The sequence below is a fragment of the Aphidius gifuensis genome, linkage group LG2, assembly GCF_014905175.1.
Source record: "Aphidius gifuensis isolate YNYX2018 linkage group LG2, ASM1490517v1, whole genome shotgun sequence".
Lineage (NCBI taxonomy): Eukaryota > Metazoa > Arthropoda > Insecta > Hymenoptera > Braconidae > Aphidius > Aphidius gifuensis.
The window spans coordinates 25,135,451-25,155,140 of NC_057789.1; the positions used below are offsets into that span (position 1 = coordinate 25,135,451).

A 19,690-nucleotide genomic window follows, 5' to 3' on the forward strand; every position below is an offset into this window, starting at 1 on the left:
TATTTTTTTTTAATAATTATTATTGATTTTTAATGAAGCCGCGTATTTATTTTAATTTGTTGATCAACACGTGATTCAAAGTGAAAGGCCAAGTGTATCAATTGCCTTGAGTTCCAAATATATTTTGGCTGTGATCCAGAGTGCACTGCAATCTGTAACAAGTTGATATGTGTTGATATTATTTCTACAGTACAACACACATACTCATTACTCTGCAATTGAATTTATTTTTTTTCATTTTTACTATTTTAATGTACATTTAAATCTTCTGGTATTTTAAATATTATTGATCATGAAAATTGATCTATTTTACTTGTACAAAAATATTAAATATATTAAAAATTGCAAATATTATGGAACTTTAATTAAACGACGTAATTTTTCTACTTGTCAGTGGAAATTTAACAACGCAGTCAGCCATTTTTCGGTATAAATATTATTTAAAATATTATTATTTATATTAAATACATTATTTTTATTTATTTATTATTTTTTATTTTTCATAAAACAAGTAATTTTATTATTAATTCATGAATTCTTTATGATTTTTACAACTGGAATATTTGTCCTTGAAAATAACTCGTTAAAACTTCCGGCTTATTTATATTTATTTACATTTTTTTCTATTAAATATTCTGTATATTTCATTTTTTTTTTATTTAATTTATAATGATGCATTTTTTTTAAATTTCATTTAATAAATTTTACGATTAATAATTTCCAGGAATAAGGACGTATTTTTTTTTTCATTTTATTTCCCTTTAAAACCGGTTTTTATTTTTTTATATTTAGTCTAATTTTGTTTCTTGGAATAAAGGGTGACCTATAAATTTTCTTGGAAATTTAAATGCCCGCATTCAAACGGGCATTTAAATTATTCAAAATACTCTGGTTATAAATTTTTTTCTTTATTTAAATTTGATTTTATTTTATTGTCAAATACTGTTTAAATATTATATCATCAATTTAATTTATAAAATATATTTATTTAATTATTTAGTTATTTAATAGAATTAATAAAAATAAATTCTACAGATAATTTAATAATAAAATTAAAATTATTGTTTTTTTATATTTTTATATATGAATTAATTAGCAAAGAATTATTGTACACGTGATAAAATTATATTGATTATAAAAAAAATAAAATTATGCCACGTGATTTAGGGTGTATGGCTTCATATGTGCCATGTCAAATTAATAAAAAGATTAAAGCGTAGCCTTTAAAATGTCAAGCTATGTTGGCCTATGATACACTTGTTGACGCAACATGTTCACGAAACGTTTGCCAAAATAAAAAAAAAGCATAAAATCTCTATTATAAAATCAAAATATGTATTTAAAAAATTGTTTAGTTAATTTTATTATAAATCTCAATCAATTTCCACGCAAACAATTCAAAAATATCGAATAAAAAATTAAAACCAATCAAGTAAAAAAGATAATAAAAAAAAAAATCTAAATTCAATGTCGAGTGAAAAGTTTCAAGTGATAAATCATTATCTAAATCAGAGATATAAAAAGCATGATATTAAAAATGAAAATAAATTATTACAGAATAAAAATAATGATGATTATTATTGGCCAAATACTGATAGTACAATTTGGATGAGATCATGTGAAAATGAAACAATTAAACCAATCAGTGGTAAAATAACTGGTAAAATTCCAAATTGGATAAAAGGAAGTTTATTAAGAAATGGTCCAGGTTGTCTTAAAGTTGGTGATTATACATTTGAACATTTATTTGATAGCTCAGCTCTATTACACAGGTAAAAATCATTTACCAGCTATTTTAATTTTCTATCTTAACTTAATTTTTTATTATTTAGATTTCATATTAATAATGGAAAAATAACATATCAAAATCGTTTTATACAAACAAATGTTTATAAAAAAAATAAACAAGCACAGAGAATTGTTTTAACTGAATTTGGTACAAGATCAGTACCTGATCCTTGTCAAACAATATTTAAACGGTAATATAATTTATAAGTCAAGTTTTTGATTGAATAATTAATTTATTTTTATTGATAAATTTAGTGTAAGTGCAATATTTGATCCAGAAGAAAATATGACTGATAATTCAATGATATCAATTTATCCATTTGGTGATGATTATTATACATTTAATGAGACACCATTTGCTCATAGAATATCACCAGAAACATTGGAGACTAAAGACAGGGTATAATATTAATTTAAATCAACTTAAAATAATGCAAATTATTTAAAGAGTTATTTGTTTAATTAAATAATTAATTTGTTGTTTTATTTGATAGGTTTATTTGACTGATCATGTTAAATCATACGTCTCATCCTCATGTTATGCCTGATGGTGGTGTATATAATATTGGCATGGGTTACAATAAATCTGGACCAGTTTATACTATTGTACATTTTCCAAATATTGATAATAATAGTAAAACAATGTTTGATAATGCTAAAATAATATCAAAAATACCAGCAAGGTGGAAATTAAATCCGGCGTACATGCACACGTTTGGTATAACTGATAATTTTTTTATTATTATTGAACAACCATTGGCTATTTCGTTGATCAATATGCTTGGTGCACAATTGAAAAATAAACCACTTGCAACTTGTTTGAAATGGCATGATGATGAAAATGTATGTAGATTAATTTTTTAATTATTATTTATTATTTTTAGTGGTTATTGTTTTTAAAATAATATGAAAATACTCGATTTTTTCCTTGGCTTGTAGATCAAATTTGGGATTTTTTGCTGTAGGTCGTATTTGATAAAAAAAAATATTTCTAAATGAAATTTTCATGAAATTATGCTTCTATTATTTAAACAATACTTAAATCTAATTATCCTGAGAGTTTTAGAATTTTATTTGAATTATTTTTATTTTTTTTTTAATTTTATATCTTCCATTACGTTCAAGACAAAATTTGTAATTTTTCGCTGCAACTCATTTTCGATAAAAAAAATATTTTTTAATAGAATTTTCATAAAATTATCCTTCTATTATTTAAATAATACTCAAATCTAATTATCCTGAAAGTTTTAGAATTTAATTTCAATTATTTTTATTTTTTTTTTAATTTTATATCTCCCATTAATTTCAATATTAAATTTGGGATTTTTCGCTGTAGGTCGTATTTGATAAAAAAAATATTTTTAAATGGAATTTTCATGAAATTATGCTTCTATTATTTCAACAATACCTAAATCTAATTATCCTGAGAGTTTTAGAATTTAATTTCAATTATTTTTATTTTTTATTCAATTTTATATCTCCCATTACGTTCAAGACAAAATTCGTAATTTTTCGCTGCAACTCATTTTCGATAAAAAAAATATTTCTAAATGGAAATTTCATGAAATTATGCTTCTATAATTTAAACAATACTCAAATCTAATTATCCTAAAATTTTTAGAATTTAATTTCAATTATTTTTATTTTTTTTTAAATTTTATATCTCCCATTACTTGCAGAAAAAATTTGGGATTTTTTGCTGTAGGTCGTATGTGATAACAAAAAATTTTTTAATGGAATTTTCATGAAATTATGCTTTTATAATTTAAACAATACTTAAATCTAATTATCCTAAAAGTTTTAGAATTTAATTTCAATTATTTTTATTTTTTTTTAAATTTTATATCCCTTATTACTCTCAAGACAAAATTCATCATTTTTCGCTCCAACTCATTTTCGATAAAAAAAATATTTCTAAATGGAAATTTGATGAAATTATGCTTTTATAATTTAAACAATACTCAAATCTAATTATCCTAAAATTTTTAGAATTTAGATTCAATTATTTTCCTTTGTTATATTAACCTTTGACTTTTTTTTTCATTTATTTCAAGTCTTTTGTTTAGACTAAAATTATAAATAAATAAATAAATAAATGTGGCTTTTTCGAGTACAAAAAAAGCAAAAATTTATATATTTTATTAAATAATTAATAATTATTAATTTTATTTTTTTCCAGACACTTTTTCATATAATTTCTCGTAAAAATGGAAAAATTGTTAAGACATTTACAGCTGAGGCATTTTTTTTTTTCCACATTATAAACCAATATGAATCTAAAAACAGTGATAAAATAACAATAGACATTTGTTGTTATCGTGATGCAAATATGCTTGATTGTATGTACGTTGATGCAATGAAAAATATGCATAAAAATCCAAATTATGCACAGCTATTTCGAGGAAGACCATTGAGATTTATATTACCAATGAATAATAAATTTACAACTGATAAAGAAATAAATACAGATAATGTATTAAAAAAAAAATCAAGTGCACATAAACTTGATAATGGTAGTGTATTTATCAAGCCAGAATTATTATGTAATTTAGGATGTGAAACACCAAGATATAATCAAACTTATTTGGGCAAAAAATACAGATATTTTTATGCAATTTCAACAGATGTTGATGTTGAAAATCCAGGAGCAGTTAGTATATTTATAAATAAATACCTAATTAATTAATAATAATATAAATTTTTTTTTTTAGGTAATTAAAGTTGATACTAAAACTAAAAAACGTAAAATATTTTATGAAAAAAATTTATATCCAAGTGAGCCAATATTTGTACCAAGACCTGATGCCAAGGTATATCTTATCTTTAAAAAAAAAAAAAAGCATAATTGTTTATAATACTGATATAAAACATGAGATTAAAATATAATTTAAGTTTTTTTATATAAATTAAATTAAAAAAGATAATAGCACTTGTATTGAGATCACCAGCACACAATTATTTAATCTCTTTTTTTTTATTTTTCAATTAAAGATAAATGATAAATCTCTTCATGATATTATCAAGCTTTAAAATTTAATCTATATTAATGATAATAATTTACAAAACAGGATGAAGATGATGGTGTTATATTATGTGCTGGTGTATTTGGTCAAGAGCAAGAGACTGATGTTTGTTTGTTGATACTTGATGCTAAAAATCTTGATGAAGTTGGACGATCAACATTCTCAACACCAGGACCAATTCCAAAGTGTCTTCATGGATGGTTTGCCCCAGATAAAATTTCCACTGATACCAAATAATTAAACAACACAACAATTATCATAATTTAAATTTTCTACTTGTTTTTAATAAGTTATTTTTTGTCTTTTTGGTATTTATGATACAATTTATTTACAAATGACATTATTGGGATAATTAAATTTATAAAAATGAGTCAATGTCATTGCCAATGACACTCAGTCAATAATCAAATTAAATAAAACCATTTAAAAAAGAAACAATCTATCTTGCATACATGGATGGAATGTTATAATATTTTTTAAGGAAGACTCATTTTTAATAATAATAAAACAAAAATTATTTGTGACATAATTTGAAAATACTTAAATAAAAGATTTTTAAAATTATGATAATTAAAATTTTTTAAATTCATCGCTAATTGACAACAACAGTATCAAATTTTGGCATATTTTTTTTTTTGTCACAATCACAATTGAAATATAGACACATGCTCCAGAGATGTAAATTATTTTCCTTTTACAATAATAAAATAATTGTAGCTTAAAAATTTAAATAAAGACAAAAAAAAATATATATAAATTAAATTAACGGCCAGCCGTTAATGATTATTTTTGAAAAATAAAATAAGCATACATCTTCTGGTGGTATTTGCACATCAGGTCACGTCATCATAGACGTGACTATCACAATTTGAAAAGAAAAAAAAAAAAAATAATGTATATTAATTAATTAAACAACAACAAAAAAAAAGAAAAAAAAATATGATAAATAGTTGTTAGACAGTTTCAGCCTTGGTATTATTATCATGATTATCATCATCATCATCATCATCGTCATCATCACCACCAGCTTGATCAATTGAATTAATTTTTTGTAGAGCAATTTTAGCTTCATAATCACCAGCTTCATTTTTAACAATATTTGCAACAGAATTATTTGAAAATGCATCATTATGAATTGGTAATATACCAGAATTAGCATCTTCAATTGATTTTCTAAGTTCTTTAAGTGCAACAACACCAACTAAACGTCCAATTGCTGTAACATATGCATGATTAACACCAACCATACTAAATAAACTATGTACTTTTAATAATGATGTTCTTTCAACAAGTTGAAATGGTGCTGGATCAATATGACATCTTGAAAAATCAACTTCTTTAGACATTTCACTTTCTTCCCAATGTTTTTGATCTTCAGCAGACATATCAATAACTCTTTCACGTGGTAATTGTACTTTTTTTGATGTTGCTGGACTTGGTGTCATTAACATTGGTTGTATTATTTGTGATGATGATGTTATATTATTACAATTATTATCATTAATTGATGTACCAACTTCTGGATCTGGATCAACATCTTGTAGTGTTGCTGATTTACGAAATATTGCTTCAAATGCTAAACGTATTCTACTCTCAGCACCAGTAACTGTTGTATATGGTGTTACTGCTGGACTTGATAATGGACTAAAACCTTTTAATGTAAATGAATTTGTCTTTTTTAATATTGATTTTTTTGGCTGTGAACCAAATATTGGTGAGTGGTATGTATGATGATCACCATTTTGTGATATTGATGATAAATCATTAACACTTTGTCGTTGCATTTTTAGTATATCTGGTGCTGGTATTACTTCAAATCTTGATGGACGTCTTGAACGTTCTTGTTCAAGTAGAGCACGTTCCATTTCTTCACGTGCACGTTCTTCAGCTTCTTTTTGTAGTTTTTGTGCAACCTTTTACAAAATATATTTTAATTTATTTATATTAATTTATTGTTATTTAAATTATTACCTGTAATCTTCGTTCACGACCAATATGTTTTTCAATTAATTTTATCAATTCCAAACGTTGTATTGAACCAAGAAGAATCATAGAGTCGGGATTATCAACTAATGGAAAACCACGAAGTTTTCTATTTTCTTTTAATATGTCTTTCAATTTTTGATATGATATTCCATGCCAAATATATCTGACATCACGTACCATAAAATCTTCCACATAAATATTGTACATTCCTTCAAAGAAAAAAAAGCACCATCAGTATCATATTCATTACAATTTTATTATTACAAATCTTACCCTTTTTTTATCCAATAATAATTTGTTAGCATGTTTTTTTTTTTAAATAAAAATGATGTTATAGTTTTGTATGAAAATGTGCATAGATTTCCTGGTAGAAATATTTCTCCAACTTTTTCCAAATTTCTCCGCCTTTTTTCCAACTTTCTCCACCTTTTTACGAAAATGACCCATGGTTGGAGAAAAGTTGGAAGAAAAATTGGAGAAATATATTTCTACCAGGTTTTATATTGAAAAAATTTGTTGATAAACTTACCAGAACTTGATGGTAAAAGATCAGGAAGATATGGTAATTTTTTGATGAGAATAATACTATCATATATACTTGGTTGTAGGAGAGCTGCAATGGCATTGCTAATTAAAACAGCAATCATAATTGGTACAATATGTGTTATTTGTCCAGTCATTTCGAATATAATAACACTGACTGAGATTGTATGTGTTACACCAGCTGAAAATGCAGCAGCTCCAACAGTTGCATATCCACCTTAAATAAACAAAACAAATTAATCAATTAAATAAATCATCAATTGAATCATTAAATATCATCAACTTGCCAGGTGTAATTGGTGTTATAACACCACCATATCTAACACCATTTGGAAATGATAATGCCATTGATTCACCAACAGCTCTACCAAGTGCAGCACCAATTTTAAATACTGGTATAAATATACCAGATGGTACTGGAACAGTTGAGCTTATTATTGAAAATATAAATGTAAATAATACATAACCAAATAAACCAATAAATACATCATTATATGGTGTTGACCAATGTTTAACAATATTAATTTCTTCAGCATTAAGATGTTCTTTTGTCCATGTAAAATTTGTAAATAAACCATAAACTTGATCATGTGTATTTAATTCACCAGCCATAAATTGTCCAAGTCCCATTGGAAATGATACTGATGCAACAATTAATGATACAATACCAGGATATAAAAATCTATTTTTTTGTAAAAATGCATTCATACTTTTATTTTTTCTCATAAATATAACATATTGACGATGTAACCATACATAAAATGCACCACCAAGACCACTACCAACACCAATTAGAGCAAATACAAATAGCTCTTGTGGATCAAATGGAAAATCCATTGTAAAATTTGTAGCAAACATTGCTGTTATTGTTTCTTCACGTTGAAACCATATTGCTAATAAACGAAACATTGTTGCACCACATACTGCTGTAAAAAAACCACGCCAATAATTTCTAACAGCAAAATAAACAGTTGTAACTTCAATACTAAATAATACACCACCAATTGGTGCTGCAAAACATGATGCAACACCAACAGCAGCAGCAGCAGCTAACATTTCACAATTACGTGATTCATTTTCATATATTCCTTGAAATGATGTTACAAGTTTTGATAATAATGTTGCAACAATACTTGCAATATGTACAAATGGACCTTCTTTACCAAGTGGTAAACCAGATCCTAATGTTGCTGTTAAACCAATTATTTTAGCAACAAGTGTACGAAATGTTAAATATTCTTTTAATGCAACACCACGTAATATTGTTTTCATTTCTGGTATACCAGAACCAATACTTTGTGGTGCAACAATATGAACAAAACCAGCACTAAATAATATTAAAATAACTGGTAATGATACCCATGCTAAATATTGCAAAGCTGGATGTGATGTCAAGTCTTGATACAGCCATATACGTGCTGAAAATAAAATATTTAAATATCACATTTTCATTGATAAATATTAGCAAGTAATTCATTTATATTTTACCATTATTACACATTGAAATTCCACGATCCATAGCGTAACTTAAAAGTGCCATAATAACACCAAGTAATGCTAAAAAAACCCAATCTTCACCGAGTCTTGCACCAGTATGTTTCCATGTAAAAGCAACAAGACCAACAATTTTTCTACATAATGGTCCTCTACGTGATTTTCTCAACTCTTCAGCTCGTAATTTATCAAGTTTTCTTCGTGTTTTTTCACTTGATCGTAATCTACGTGCTTCTTCTTTAGCAAATTCACCAAGGTCTTTTGTATAACGACCATACATCTGGCAAAAAATAAATACATTAAAATAATATTTTCTTTAAATTATTTTTAATAACAAAAAATATATATATCAAAGAGAAAATTTTAATAATCATCATCAAAGCAAACTCACTAAATTTTTAGTTTATTTTTAAAACTAAAAAAAAAATTATTCTTTATTTCTTTTTTTGAGAAATACATGCAAAAGGGTTAAAAAAAATTTTTCTTTTTTAAATATTTCACTTACAAGATATTCATCATTACAGACGAAATAATTTCTATTCAACAAGGTAGCTGGCATATGAATCAATTCGAAATAAAAATAAAATATAATATTATTAATTTAGCATTTGTAATAAGCTTATATTTTTCAATCGAAACACTTAATTTATTGTAACAATATTTATCAAGCATTTTATTTATGAAATACTTTTTTTTTTTTTTATAATGAACAATCACAAGTGAGCATTGTCAAACAACTGATGATTATTTAGTTTTTATTTGTAAACCACTTTATAAATTTTATTGTAAAATTTTGGCAAAGACACGTATAATATTAAATTATTATTTTTAGATACAAGCTATTCAATTTTTTTTTATATATTTATTTCAATTGTAATATTTTTTTTTTATTATTTTTCATAATAATTTGATGACAATTTTAAGCTATAAATCACATAAATTAACACTAAATTTATTATCGTAATAAAAACATTAATAAATATATTTTTTTAAATGATTAAAAATTATTTTTTGAATGATCGCGACAATTGATGGCTAAGTAATTAAAGCCATCAATACATTGTGATGAACAACAACAATTGACTGTGTAAAAAAAAAAAAATGTAAATTAGATTTGTTGGCTTTTTGGCAACGAATCAGTCCTTGTTATCTGCGTATTGCTAGTCTAGCCAACCGAAAATATAAATAGGTTCATTTATAAATTATATTTTCATTTAATTAATATTCAATTTATCATTAATCTTTTTAAAAATCATTATAAAGAAATTCATGATACAATTAAATTTTAAATACTCAAAATTAATTGTATTTTTTTTCTATTGTTTTAATAAATTTTTATTCATTAATTATGACAAATTAAATTAAATAACGAATGGTGGTCATTGCCATTTGCCAGTGAATTTAAACATCGGGGAATTGACGTCAATAATGACCACGTCCCACTGGGCAATAAGCCTCTAATCCAATTTATTTAAAAAAACCATAATTAACTATTTTAAATTCCACCTGAAAATGCTTATTACATACAACAAAAAAAAATAACAATAATTTCTTATATAATATTTAAATTACCAGTAAGTAATTTATTTTTTTGTTTAATTTTTTTTTTTATTCATATTTCTAAAATATTTCAAACGAGATGATTTTTCTTGTAAATTTATTCGTCATTTACATGAAACAATGGTCTATTATTTATTCTAATTAATACAACAATTATTTTCTATCAGACAAAATAATAATAGAAAAAAATTAAAATGAATAATAAAAAAATTTGAATTAGTTTCTGCTTTGAAAAATAAATATATATATTTGATTTTTTTTTTTTGTTTTAAATGACAATTGTTTGATGCATCAGTGTATAATATTTTCAAGGTCATCATAAAGCCATTCACTTGTATTATCCGGTGGATAAGCTTGTCGTGTTATAGTCAAGGTCTCCAAACCCACGCGCTTCTATGATCTCTTTTTTTTTTTTCAAATAGATTTATTTAATTTTTTTTTCATTATAATTACCGGGATTTTTCTATCAATTATTATACATTATTAAAATAAAAAAACAAGTTATTTGTTTTTTTTTTTCGTGATTAAATCATGCAGTATTATAAAATAAAAATAACAGCGAAAAATAATTTTTGGCATTATGACAAATAGTATAATAAACTTAGACATATTATATATAATTTTTGTCTGGCATTGTTGTATTTTGTAATGTTATTTATTTTAAATAAGCATTCATGCAATTTCGAATCGTTATTTTCTTACGATTGTATTTATGTAGTCAAAAGGATCAAATTCCGGTTGCTCATCATCCCTTGGTGGTGGACAAGGATAAAAAACTTGCGAAGGTCTAATAAGTTTTTAAAAAAAAGGAAAAAAATTACTTAATTATTTTTAAAATAACTTTTTGGATTTATTGGTTTTTTTATTTTTCTATACCTCCGTTGACGATTTCCAGATTTTTTTTTAAAACTAGACATTAGTTTTGTAAAATTTTCCCATTCTTTATCAACATCCTCTTCACTACCTTCTGGATAATTTTGAAGATAATGATGATGTTCTTTTTTTCCTACTTGATTACCTGACATTTTTTAATATGAAATTTATTTGTATTTTTAATCACAAATCGTAAAAAACTTGCTAAATATATTTAAGGCAAAATTTCAAGTAGTAATTTAAATAACACAATATTGTTGAATGGTATGTCATAAGTGAATCACACAATACTGAGCCCGTGCTACTAAAGTCAACTTGAATTTATAAATTATCAAGTGACATCGTTGTTACTCCATAACAAGTTAAACATCAAGTAGCGACAATATTTAATTCATAAATTGACAATATTTAACTGCATAATAATAAATATTTCGATAAAACATTTCATCAATTTTTTTTATCTCCATATCATAATTTAATCAAAAAAAAAAATCCAAACATTATTTCGATTTGAAAAAAAATATTTACTTCCTGATAAATTAATTCTATAATGATTATTGTCAATTAAATATTTATTTATATTTTAATAATATATATTTATTATTAAGTATGATGGATATTTTATATTATTTAATTTGTTAAAATAAATATTTATTTAGTTGATTAATGTGTAGGTTTCATTGAGACAGTAATGTTTGTGATATAATGGGTTACTTCCTTTTGGAGACAGTGTAGTTTGTATAATATAAAATGAACAAAAAACATCAGTCACATACAGAATAGGAAGCTCACTTCAAAGTCACGAGTTTAGTTATCAAGTTATCATATTGGTCAAAATGACCTCCTCGACCACTTGACACGTCTCTTCTTTTTTTATTTTATTTTCACACATGAATTATTTATTTGTCTTTATCTTAAATATATTGCTACTTGTTTTTTCCATCACCTACCTCATCAACATCATCATCATCATCGACATGGTCATCATGATGTCCATTAAAATTTAAACAAATCATTTTACAACTTGCTGGTAATATCAGCTCGTAATTAAAATTTCTACTGAGCTTTTAATAATTTTTCGTTTCGATTCCATCTTGGTAGAAATTTTTTAATTTATATTTTTTAATATTTTTCAAAAGATTTGCCGCTTGGAATATTTTACCGACTAGAATAAATAAATAAATCATGGTGCAGTAAATATAACGTAAATTAAATTCAACAAAAAATATCAATATTTGTTTTAATTTATAATAGCATTATCCAATAAAATATATAAAAATTAATTTAAATTATATTTAATTTTTCCTTTAAATAAATCGAGTTCTCTGACCCCCATTGATACAAATTATATACATAAATTAAATTTAAACCCATCAAAGAGTAAATTTTATTTTACAAATAAAATAAAATAAAATAAAATTTTACTGCTTGATAAAATATATAAATAAATAATAAATATAATAATTTTTATTTATTATTTATTTATCTAGCTGCAAATTAAAATTATAAAAATAAATTTAAAAAAAAAGAGGGAAAGTTCCGAAGGCTAAATGATGATAACTCTTTGACCAGTTTGTTTGTCATGTATTTACAAGGCTAAATGTCATCCACCCTCTATCACCCACTTGTTTACCATTACATTATCAATGACCAAACAAAAAAAAATGAAATCCTTAAAATTATTATTTAAATATTTCTCTTTGAGATTAAAAAATAATAAGATCATAAATGAAAAAAGATAAAATCAAGGCTAACAAAATACATTGCGTAAAATTTATTGCTGCATTTTTAATTACCACAAAATCATCATCATCATCAATAAAAAATAATCATTGACGTGTTAAAATCTATCAATCATATCAAGCTAATCAATTGGAAAATATATTTTTAATTGATCAATAATTTATTGTTCATTCAATTGTTAAATTACAAAAAAAAAAAAAAAAAACAAATTAGATAGTAAAATAATAAATTTAAATTTGATTCAATTGAAGTTTCATGACACCAAGTGTCTCAGCCAATTCATTACAAGCTTTAATTTGATTTTCATGATATGTAATACCTCCAACTTGATCAACATGTTTAATTGATGCGTTTTCTGGATCACCAGCAACCATAACACGTTCATTTGAATTTGTTGGCATACCTCGAAGTTGATCTAGAAGTTTATTCATTCTATCATGTGAACCTGGACAAAATACATTTGGATTTATTGCAATAAAACAATGACCAAGATCAGCAATACCATCTGAAGTTTTCCAATTACGTATATTTGGTCCAAATTTACTACCACTAATTATACCACATAAAATTTCAACCATAACCGCAAGACCATAACCTTTGTAACCAGAATTATTTTCAATACCACCAAGTGGTAATAATCTAGCACTTTCTAATGCTTCATTTGCATCATTTGTCATGTTACCAATTTTATCAAATGCCCAACCATCTGGTATTTTTCATTCTTTCTTGATGCTATTTCAATTTTTCCTAATGCAACAGCTGTTGTTGCCATGTCCAATACAAATTCATCATTATTACTTTTCATTGCAATTGATAATGGATTTGTACCAAGTGCTGATTCACAACTTCTTGTTGGTACTTGAAGTGGGCTTGTGTTTGTACAGCTAAAACCAATTAGACCCTCATTTGCTGCCATTAATGTGTAATAACCACATATACCATAATGATTTGATCCACGTGTTGATACCATTCCAATGCCAAATTTGTTAGCTTTATCAATTGCCAATTCCATTGAGTATTTACCAATAACTTGACCTAAACCATTTTGTCCATCAACCAATGCAATTGCCTGTTTAATTAAAAAACATTATCATCATTTTTTAATCAAGTTTATTATTTTTAATTTATGATTCTTATCAGTACAAATATTTTTTTCTAAAATGATAATTACATCAAGGTTTTTTTTATTTTTTTTTTTTTTGTTTACTGATGATAAATTTAATCATCATACAATCATGCAATTGTTTAAAATAAAATAAATGTTAATAAATTATACAAGACCTGATAGTCATTGATGATTTGCGGTCTAGCAATTGGATCTGTTAATTTTTTTTGTATATCTGTAACATACATTGGTACTCTATTCATTCCATGACTAAAATGTCCACGATAATCAGCAGTCATTAAATGATCAGCAACAATTATTGAATCATCATTATTTGCACCAGCTTTTATCATACAATCTTTGATGAATCTAACAACTTCTTCTTTTTTAACAATCATAGATTTAGCAACAAAATTTGTTGACATATTTAAAATATTTGATCTTGCTCCACTTGTTGCAAGTAAAATACTGTTTTTATTTTTAATTAAAAACATATTTGATGTATAAAATTTTTTATCTGATAAATTTATAAACAATAATATATATTTTTTTATTTGATTAATTTTATCTATTTATTTATAAATTAATTAATGATAAAATTTATAATCAATAAATTATGTAACACCAGTTTTTAAACTTTTTTTATAAAAATATATTTTATAATTAAATAGAAAATTAAAAACACAAAATAACTAGCACACAATTTTTTTGTGTTGATGTGTGTGTGTGACACTATTTTTCTATTTTGATTATAATAGAAAAATTTTGTGTAAATGTAGAAAAAGTCTATCGTAATTTGTTGGAGCCACTTGTTCGAGTCAAAGCAAGTCAAAGTTTGATCCGCTTTGACTGGCCTCTTTTTTTACATTACAATTTGAAATTATCATTGAAAAACACACGAGGCAACACTGTGTGTTACACATTAAATAACCGCGAATTTTAAATAATTGTTATTGTTGTTTAATTAATTAAACAATCAATCGAAATATATTTTCTATCGAAAAAATAGCCCAAGAATTTTATTACTATTTGTAAAAAAAATTATTCACATAAATTTTCATTGCAAAATAATAAAAATAATTATTAAATTATATTACATTATAGAAAATAGTATTATAAATTGTTATTATTTATTTATATTTTTATTTAATTATGAGTGATAGTTAAAGAGACAGATTTAATAAAATCACAATGTGTAAATTGTTTTGAAATACACACGTATTGCTAACACATGATAAAAAAAAAATGACGTCATTTTAAAAGTGCATATATAAAATAAAAAAAATGAGTAGATATAAGTGTTATATATTTTTTTATATGTATAATCAATTTGTATACTTGTAATATTTATTTTAAAAATTTATATTAACAAGATAAACTTGTAATTTTTTTTTTTTTTTCAAATAATTGTCTTTAAATTTTATTTTCAAGTCGAGACACTTTGATAAGAACCAAAGTAAATCATGAATAAATTTTTGCATTTTATTTTTTTTTTATGATTAATCAACACCTGTTGATTTCAGCTTGATAATTATGCATATGTTGATATGTAAAATTGTGCAATGATTTTTTTTAAGAAAAAAAAAACTTGATTTTAATTTTCAAGTCACGAGTTTTATTGAATATTTTTTTTTATATAATTCAAATTGGTATTGTTAAATTAGTATTTTAGTTAATATTTTTAGTAATTTAATTTTTCTTTTTATTGATTTTGCTTTGATGATAATTAATTATTATTTTATTGATACTTACCAGTGTGTTTTGATAGCCTAATCCATAAGCTTGTGGATCATCAAGCGAAAGTTCTTTACCTTCCATTTTTGATAACTTCATTTTTAAATATTATATTTTAGTTTTAAAAAAATATAACTGTAACTTTTTTAAATATATTTTTTTAAATATTCATAATTTATTTATAAACAGGAAAATTATTATATTTGTGACACCAATTTCACATTCACGAAACAGTCATCTGACTGAATTACAAAATTCTTATCGGGTTCTTGTGCCAACTTTTTTTTTTTTATTTATTTATTATTATTTTTTTTACCGGTTTTTTTTTTTTTTTCTCTTATCCAAACCTTGAATGAGTTTTTCGTGATGATTTACAATCCATCAAATTATTCACTTTAATTTAAAAATACATATCAACAATCATCGCTTTTTTTTTCTCAACAAAAAATTTAAAAAAGAAAAAAACTTGATTTTAATATCAATGTTAAATAAAAAATAATAATACACCTCTTATTTATTTAAAAAATATTTTTTTTTTAATTAATTTAAATATTAGTTTATAAAATAATTAATTATTTTATCATAAAATAATAATAAAGTGTAGAAAAAAAAAAAAAAAATGTTATCTGAACTTTGTACCGATTGCTTATTTTCCTTGAATGTTTTTTTTTAAATTTTTTCTTGTAAAACAATTATAAATATTGAATTTTAAAAATTGCAAATTTTATCTATATTTATTGATGATATATAAAATTAATTTTAATTGGTTTATTAAGTTATTCCGAAGACGCACAGAGGCGTCGAGACGCGTGACGACGTCTGTTCGACGAGACGGTCGTGACTCGACTGTTCGATGAATGTATAAACTACACTCTGTGATTTGTTCATTTACAATAATATCATAAATATAAGCAAACAAAATATACAACATTTGCAAACAACCATCAAATTTCACACTTGATAATTCATATATATTTTTTTTTTCTTTTTCTTTAAACATCTACTGAGAATAAATTCATGATGTGCAATAATTACAAGCATCTAGCTGCTGAGATTTTCCTCATTGAGGGAGAACAATCAATACTGATAATGACAATTTTAATACAAAGAAATAATTTATCATTGTTTTGTTGTTATTATTTTCAAGATTAAATTGTTACTCAATTGTTTTCTTTTCACTTGTTGCAATTAATCTATCACGTTTAAATATCAACTAGACAAATAATTTAAATATTTTCTTTATTTATTAAAATAACTATACGTATTTACATGCAGATTTTTATAAATTAAGCAGCCCATTTTATTCCCCGAAAAAAAAAAAAAAAAAACACTTTTAATTAATTTATAAAATTATTATTATTATTATTTAAAAATACAATAAATTTTTGTATTTTTGGGATATAAATTGTGCATATATTTTAATATTATCTATTTTTTAAATAAATAAATTAATATTTTTGATCCTTTTTCAACCTTTAAGTTATAAAAAAATTTATTTTGTTCTTTAAAAAAACTGTATTTAAAAATTGTGCGTTTGACAGAATTAATTGCGAATTGATCTGATTTTTTTGGAAGAAATTATAATAGTATTGGTGTGATGTTAATTACAGTTTTTTTATTTTTTTATTTTACCCAAGATGATGGTACACGTTTTAATGTGAAATCCTGGGATCCATCAAATTATTAGCTGTAGAAAATTACTTGTTTCCAGATGATTCTGAACTGCTGCCACCCCAGATTGAAGCTGTTGAAATTAAAATTAAATAAATAAATAAAAATTGAATAATGTTTAAATTGTTGAACAAACTGAACAATCATTTTTTTATGTTAACAAATTATTAAAATATAATTGGATATTTTAGAAAAATAATTATCAAGAAAAGAAATTTTTCCAGTCGATAAAATTTGCTTGAAAAAAATAAATAAAAATGTTATATAAAGTTGAAAAAATAATAATAATAAATAATTGACAAGTTGTGCAACAATTTGTTTGTCCTTAAAATATGATAATTAAATATCAAACTTACAGATAAGTATGATGAGTATGATTAAACCAATGATGCCCATGATAATCATCATTTTAAGATTTTTCCACCACATTTTTCTCTTTAATTTACCAGCTTGTTGTTCAAATTGTGCAGCACCTTGTTGAAGTGCATCAGCACGATTATCTAGTTCTGATAATTTTTGATCTCTTTCAAGTACTTTTTCAACATTAACTTTCATAATACCAACAACTTCATCAACTTGTGCTTGTGTTTGTTGTAATTTTTTAGTTGATACTGCTTGTTGTGGTGTCCTTGGACCACCCAAATCACCATCTCTTGAATATCCACCACCGTCCATGATTCTGCAATTAAATACACAATAAATTAACAATTATTATCATCTTGTTTTTTTTTTTTTTAATAATAAATTAATGTCGTATTATTTTTAAATATAAATAAACGTCAAATGTACACGCCCATAACCTCAAATTAATTTTAAAAGTTTTTCAACAATTTCATCAACAAATGATGATTAAAATTTAAAAAAAAATTTAAATAATTATATGGTAATCTGTAATTAACTATTGTCAATAATTAAATATTTAATTATCAATTTTTCAACACATGATTTTGACACTTGTAGATAATTCTATATTCGAAATTTTGCCTTTTTTTTTTTTTTACTTTTTCTTTTTTAATAATAAAAAAAAAAAATATTGTTTCATTGTTTAATAATACTTACATGATATATTTTTATAGTAAATAATTTAAATAAATTAAGATTATTATTTAAAATAATAACACAAATAAATAATAATGAAAAGAAAAAAAAATAATTGACACGTCTTGCAAGTTTTGTGTGTGCAACAGTTTTTTCAAAATGGCTAACAAAATTATGACGTCATTGCAATTTATAAATAAAAAAAAAAAATAAATAAAGTCTCAGGTTTGTTATCAACTTCTTGACTCACACCTTGGCTATTTTATATTTTTTCCATCATGTGTCATCAGGTCATTTTTATTTCTATAGAAACATTTTTACTTTTATCAATGTAAAGATAAAATAGTCAGCTTATTTTATTGACAATAAAATATGTCTTTAAATATATTTAATAACAAAATCATTGCAAATTTTTGTCATTAAATTATTTACTCCAAATTTTAACAATAATATTATTGTTGTTAATTTCAATAGATTCTTTCAATTTAATTAAATAATTATGAATAAATTTCATTCATTTAAAGAATTTTATTTTACTCATTTTTGGTACAACAGATGTTTTATTTAATTAACATTATATTTAAAAAATTAATACTCAATATTGATTACTAAATAAATAACAACAATTAAGTTTATAAAAAAATATAAAATTATTAGTTTAAATTAAATTGCATTTTAGCCAATTTTAATTCTAAAAAAATAGAAAAATAATTTTTTAAAATTTATAAATTCTTTAAATGATAAATAAATAAACAATAATTAATAAACAAATGAAATTTTTAATTTAAATAAAAGCTAATTAAATAGTTTCTTTGAAAATGTAAAAAAAAAAAATACTCACCCTTTTTGTACTCCATTTTGAAAATAGTGAAAAAATAATTAAATTTAAAAATAAAAAAAGCGAAAAAAGCTTATTTTCGTTTTTTTGTTTATTATTAATTAATAATTAAATAATTAAATAAAATATAATTTAATTATTTTATTTATTTTTTAAGATAATAGCTAAAATTTTATGATTCTAATGATATTTTTTAGTGTGCTAGAGATATAAAATGTACTGAGAGAAAAAGCAAGTATTTGAGGGGTGTATTTTATCATAATCCAGGGGTATATATCACCAGAGGGGATGAAA

General features: G+C 23.4%; 4 protein-coding genes across 7 annotated transcripts; 1 reads left to right on the forward strand and 3 right to left on the reverse strand.

Moving 5' to 3' along the window:
- The first annotated feature begins 109 nt into the window (after nt 1-109).
- Nucleotides 110-5,379, forward strand: LOC122849754 (carotenoid isomerooxygenase-like). Its single transcript, XM_044148563.1, is given in 9 exon segments — nt 110-427; nt 1,558-1,772; nt 1,833-1,979; nt 2,044-2,188; nt 2,283-2,302; nt 2,304-2,631; nt 3,968-4,438; nt 4,500-4,598; nt 4,857-5,379. Coding segments are annotated over 9 exon segments (1,752 nt in total). The 5' UTR covers nt 110-292; the 3' UTR covers nt 5,049-5,379.
- Nucleotides 5,380-5,577: 198 nt separating this feature from the next.
- Nucleotides 5,578-16,631, reverse strand: LOC122849749 (chloride channel protein 2-like). 3 transcript variants are annotated; one of them, XM_044148557.1, is made up of 8 exons: nt 11,271-11,450; nt 11,097-11,181; nt 8,829-9,114; nt 8,051-8,758; nt 7,628-7,981; nt 7,327-7,557; nt 6,783-7,006; nt 5,578-6,724 (listed from the first exon to the last, which is right to left on the reverse strand). In XM_044148557.1, exons 1-8 carry the CDS (start codon nt 11,417-11,419, stop codon nt 5,765-5,767), a joined length of 2,997 nt encoding a protein of 998 aa, XP_044004492.1. In that variant the 5' UTR covers nt 11,420-11,450; the 3' UTR covers nt 5,578-5,764. The 3 variants fall into 3 exon arrangements, with proteins under 3 accessions (XP_044004492.1, XP_044004490.1, XP_044004493.1); XM_044148555.1 differs by having other exon boundaries at nt 7,628-8,758; nt 11,271-11,561; XM_044148558.1 differs by lacking the exons at nt 11,097-11,181; nt 11,271-11,450 and adding an exon at nt 15,868-16,631 and having other exon boundaries at nt 7,628-8,758.
- On the reverse strand, nt 12,809-14,624 carry LOC122849768 (uncharacterized oxidoreductase YjmC-like). Its single transcript, XM_044148581.1, is given in 3 exon segments — nt 12,809-13,725; nt 13,728-14,079; nt 14,292-14,624. Coding segments are annotated over 3 exon segments (1,155 nt in total). The 5' UTR covers nt 14,610-14,624; the 3' UTR covers nt 12,809-13,240.
- Nucleotides 16,142-19,612, reverse strand: LOC122849789 (synaptobrevin-1-like). 2 transcript variants are annotated; one of them, XM_044148610.1, is made up of 3 exons: nt 19,400-19,612; nt 17,877-18,199; nt 16,142-17,593 (listed from the first exon to the last, which is right to left on the reverse strand). In XM_044148610.1, exons 2-3 carry the CDS (start codon nt 18,193-18,195, stop codon nt 17,547-17,549), a joined length of 366 nt encoding a protein of 121 aa, XP_044004545.1. In that variant the 5' UTR covers nt 18,196-18,199; nt 19,400-19,612; the 3' UTR covers nt 16,142-17,546. The 2 variants fall into 2 exon arrangements, with proteins under 2 accessions (XP_044004545.1, XP_044004544.1); XM_044148609.1 differs by lacking the exon at nt 19,400-19,612 and adding an exon at nt 18,580-18,733.
- Nucleotides 19,613-19,690: the final 78 nt, after the last annotated feature.

Coding starts and splice junctions, on each gene's coding strand:
- LOC122849749 (XM_044148555.1), bottom strand. CDS start 11,419: ATGTCAGGTAATCAAGTAGGAAAAAAAGAACATCATCATTATCTTCAA. Junction 9,115..11,096: donor TTGACTACATAAATACAATC/GTAAGAAAATAA, acceptor ATTTTTTGCCAG/ATGTATGGTCGTTATACAAA. Junction 8,759..8,828: donor AATTTCAATGTGTAATAATG/GTAAAATATAAA, acceptor TTTTATTTTCAG/CACGTATATGGCTGTATCAA.
- LOC122849789 (XM_044148610.1), bottom strand. CDS start 18,195: ATGGACGGTGGTGGATATTCAAGAGATGGTGATTTGGGTGGTCCAAGG. Junction 17,594..17,876: donor CATACTCATCATACTTATCT/GTAAGTTTGATA, acceptor TAATTTCAACAG/CTTCAATCTGGGGTGGCAGC.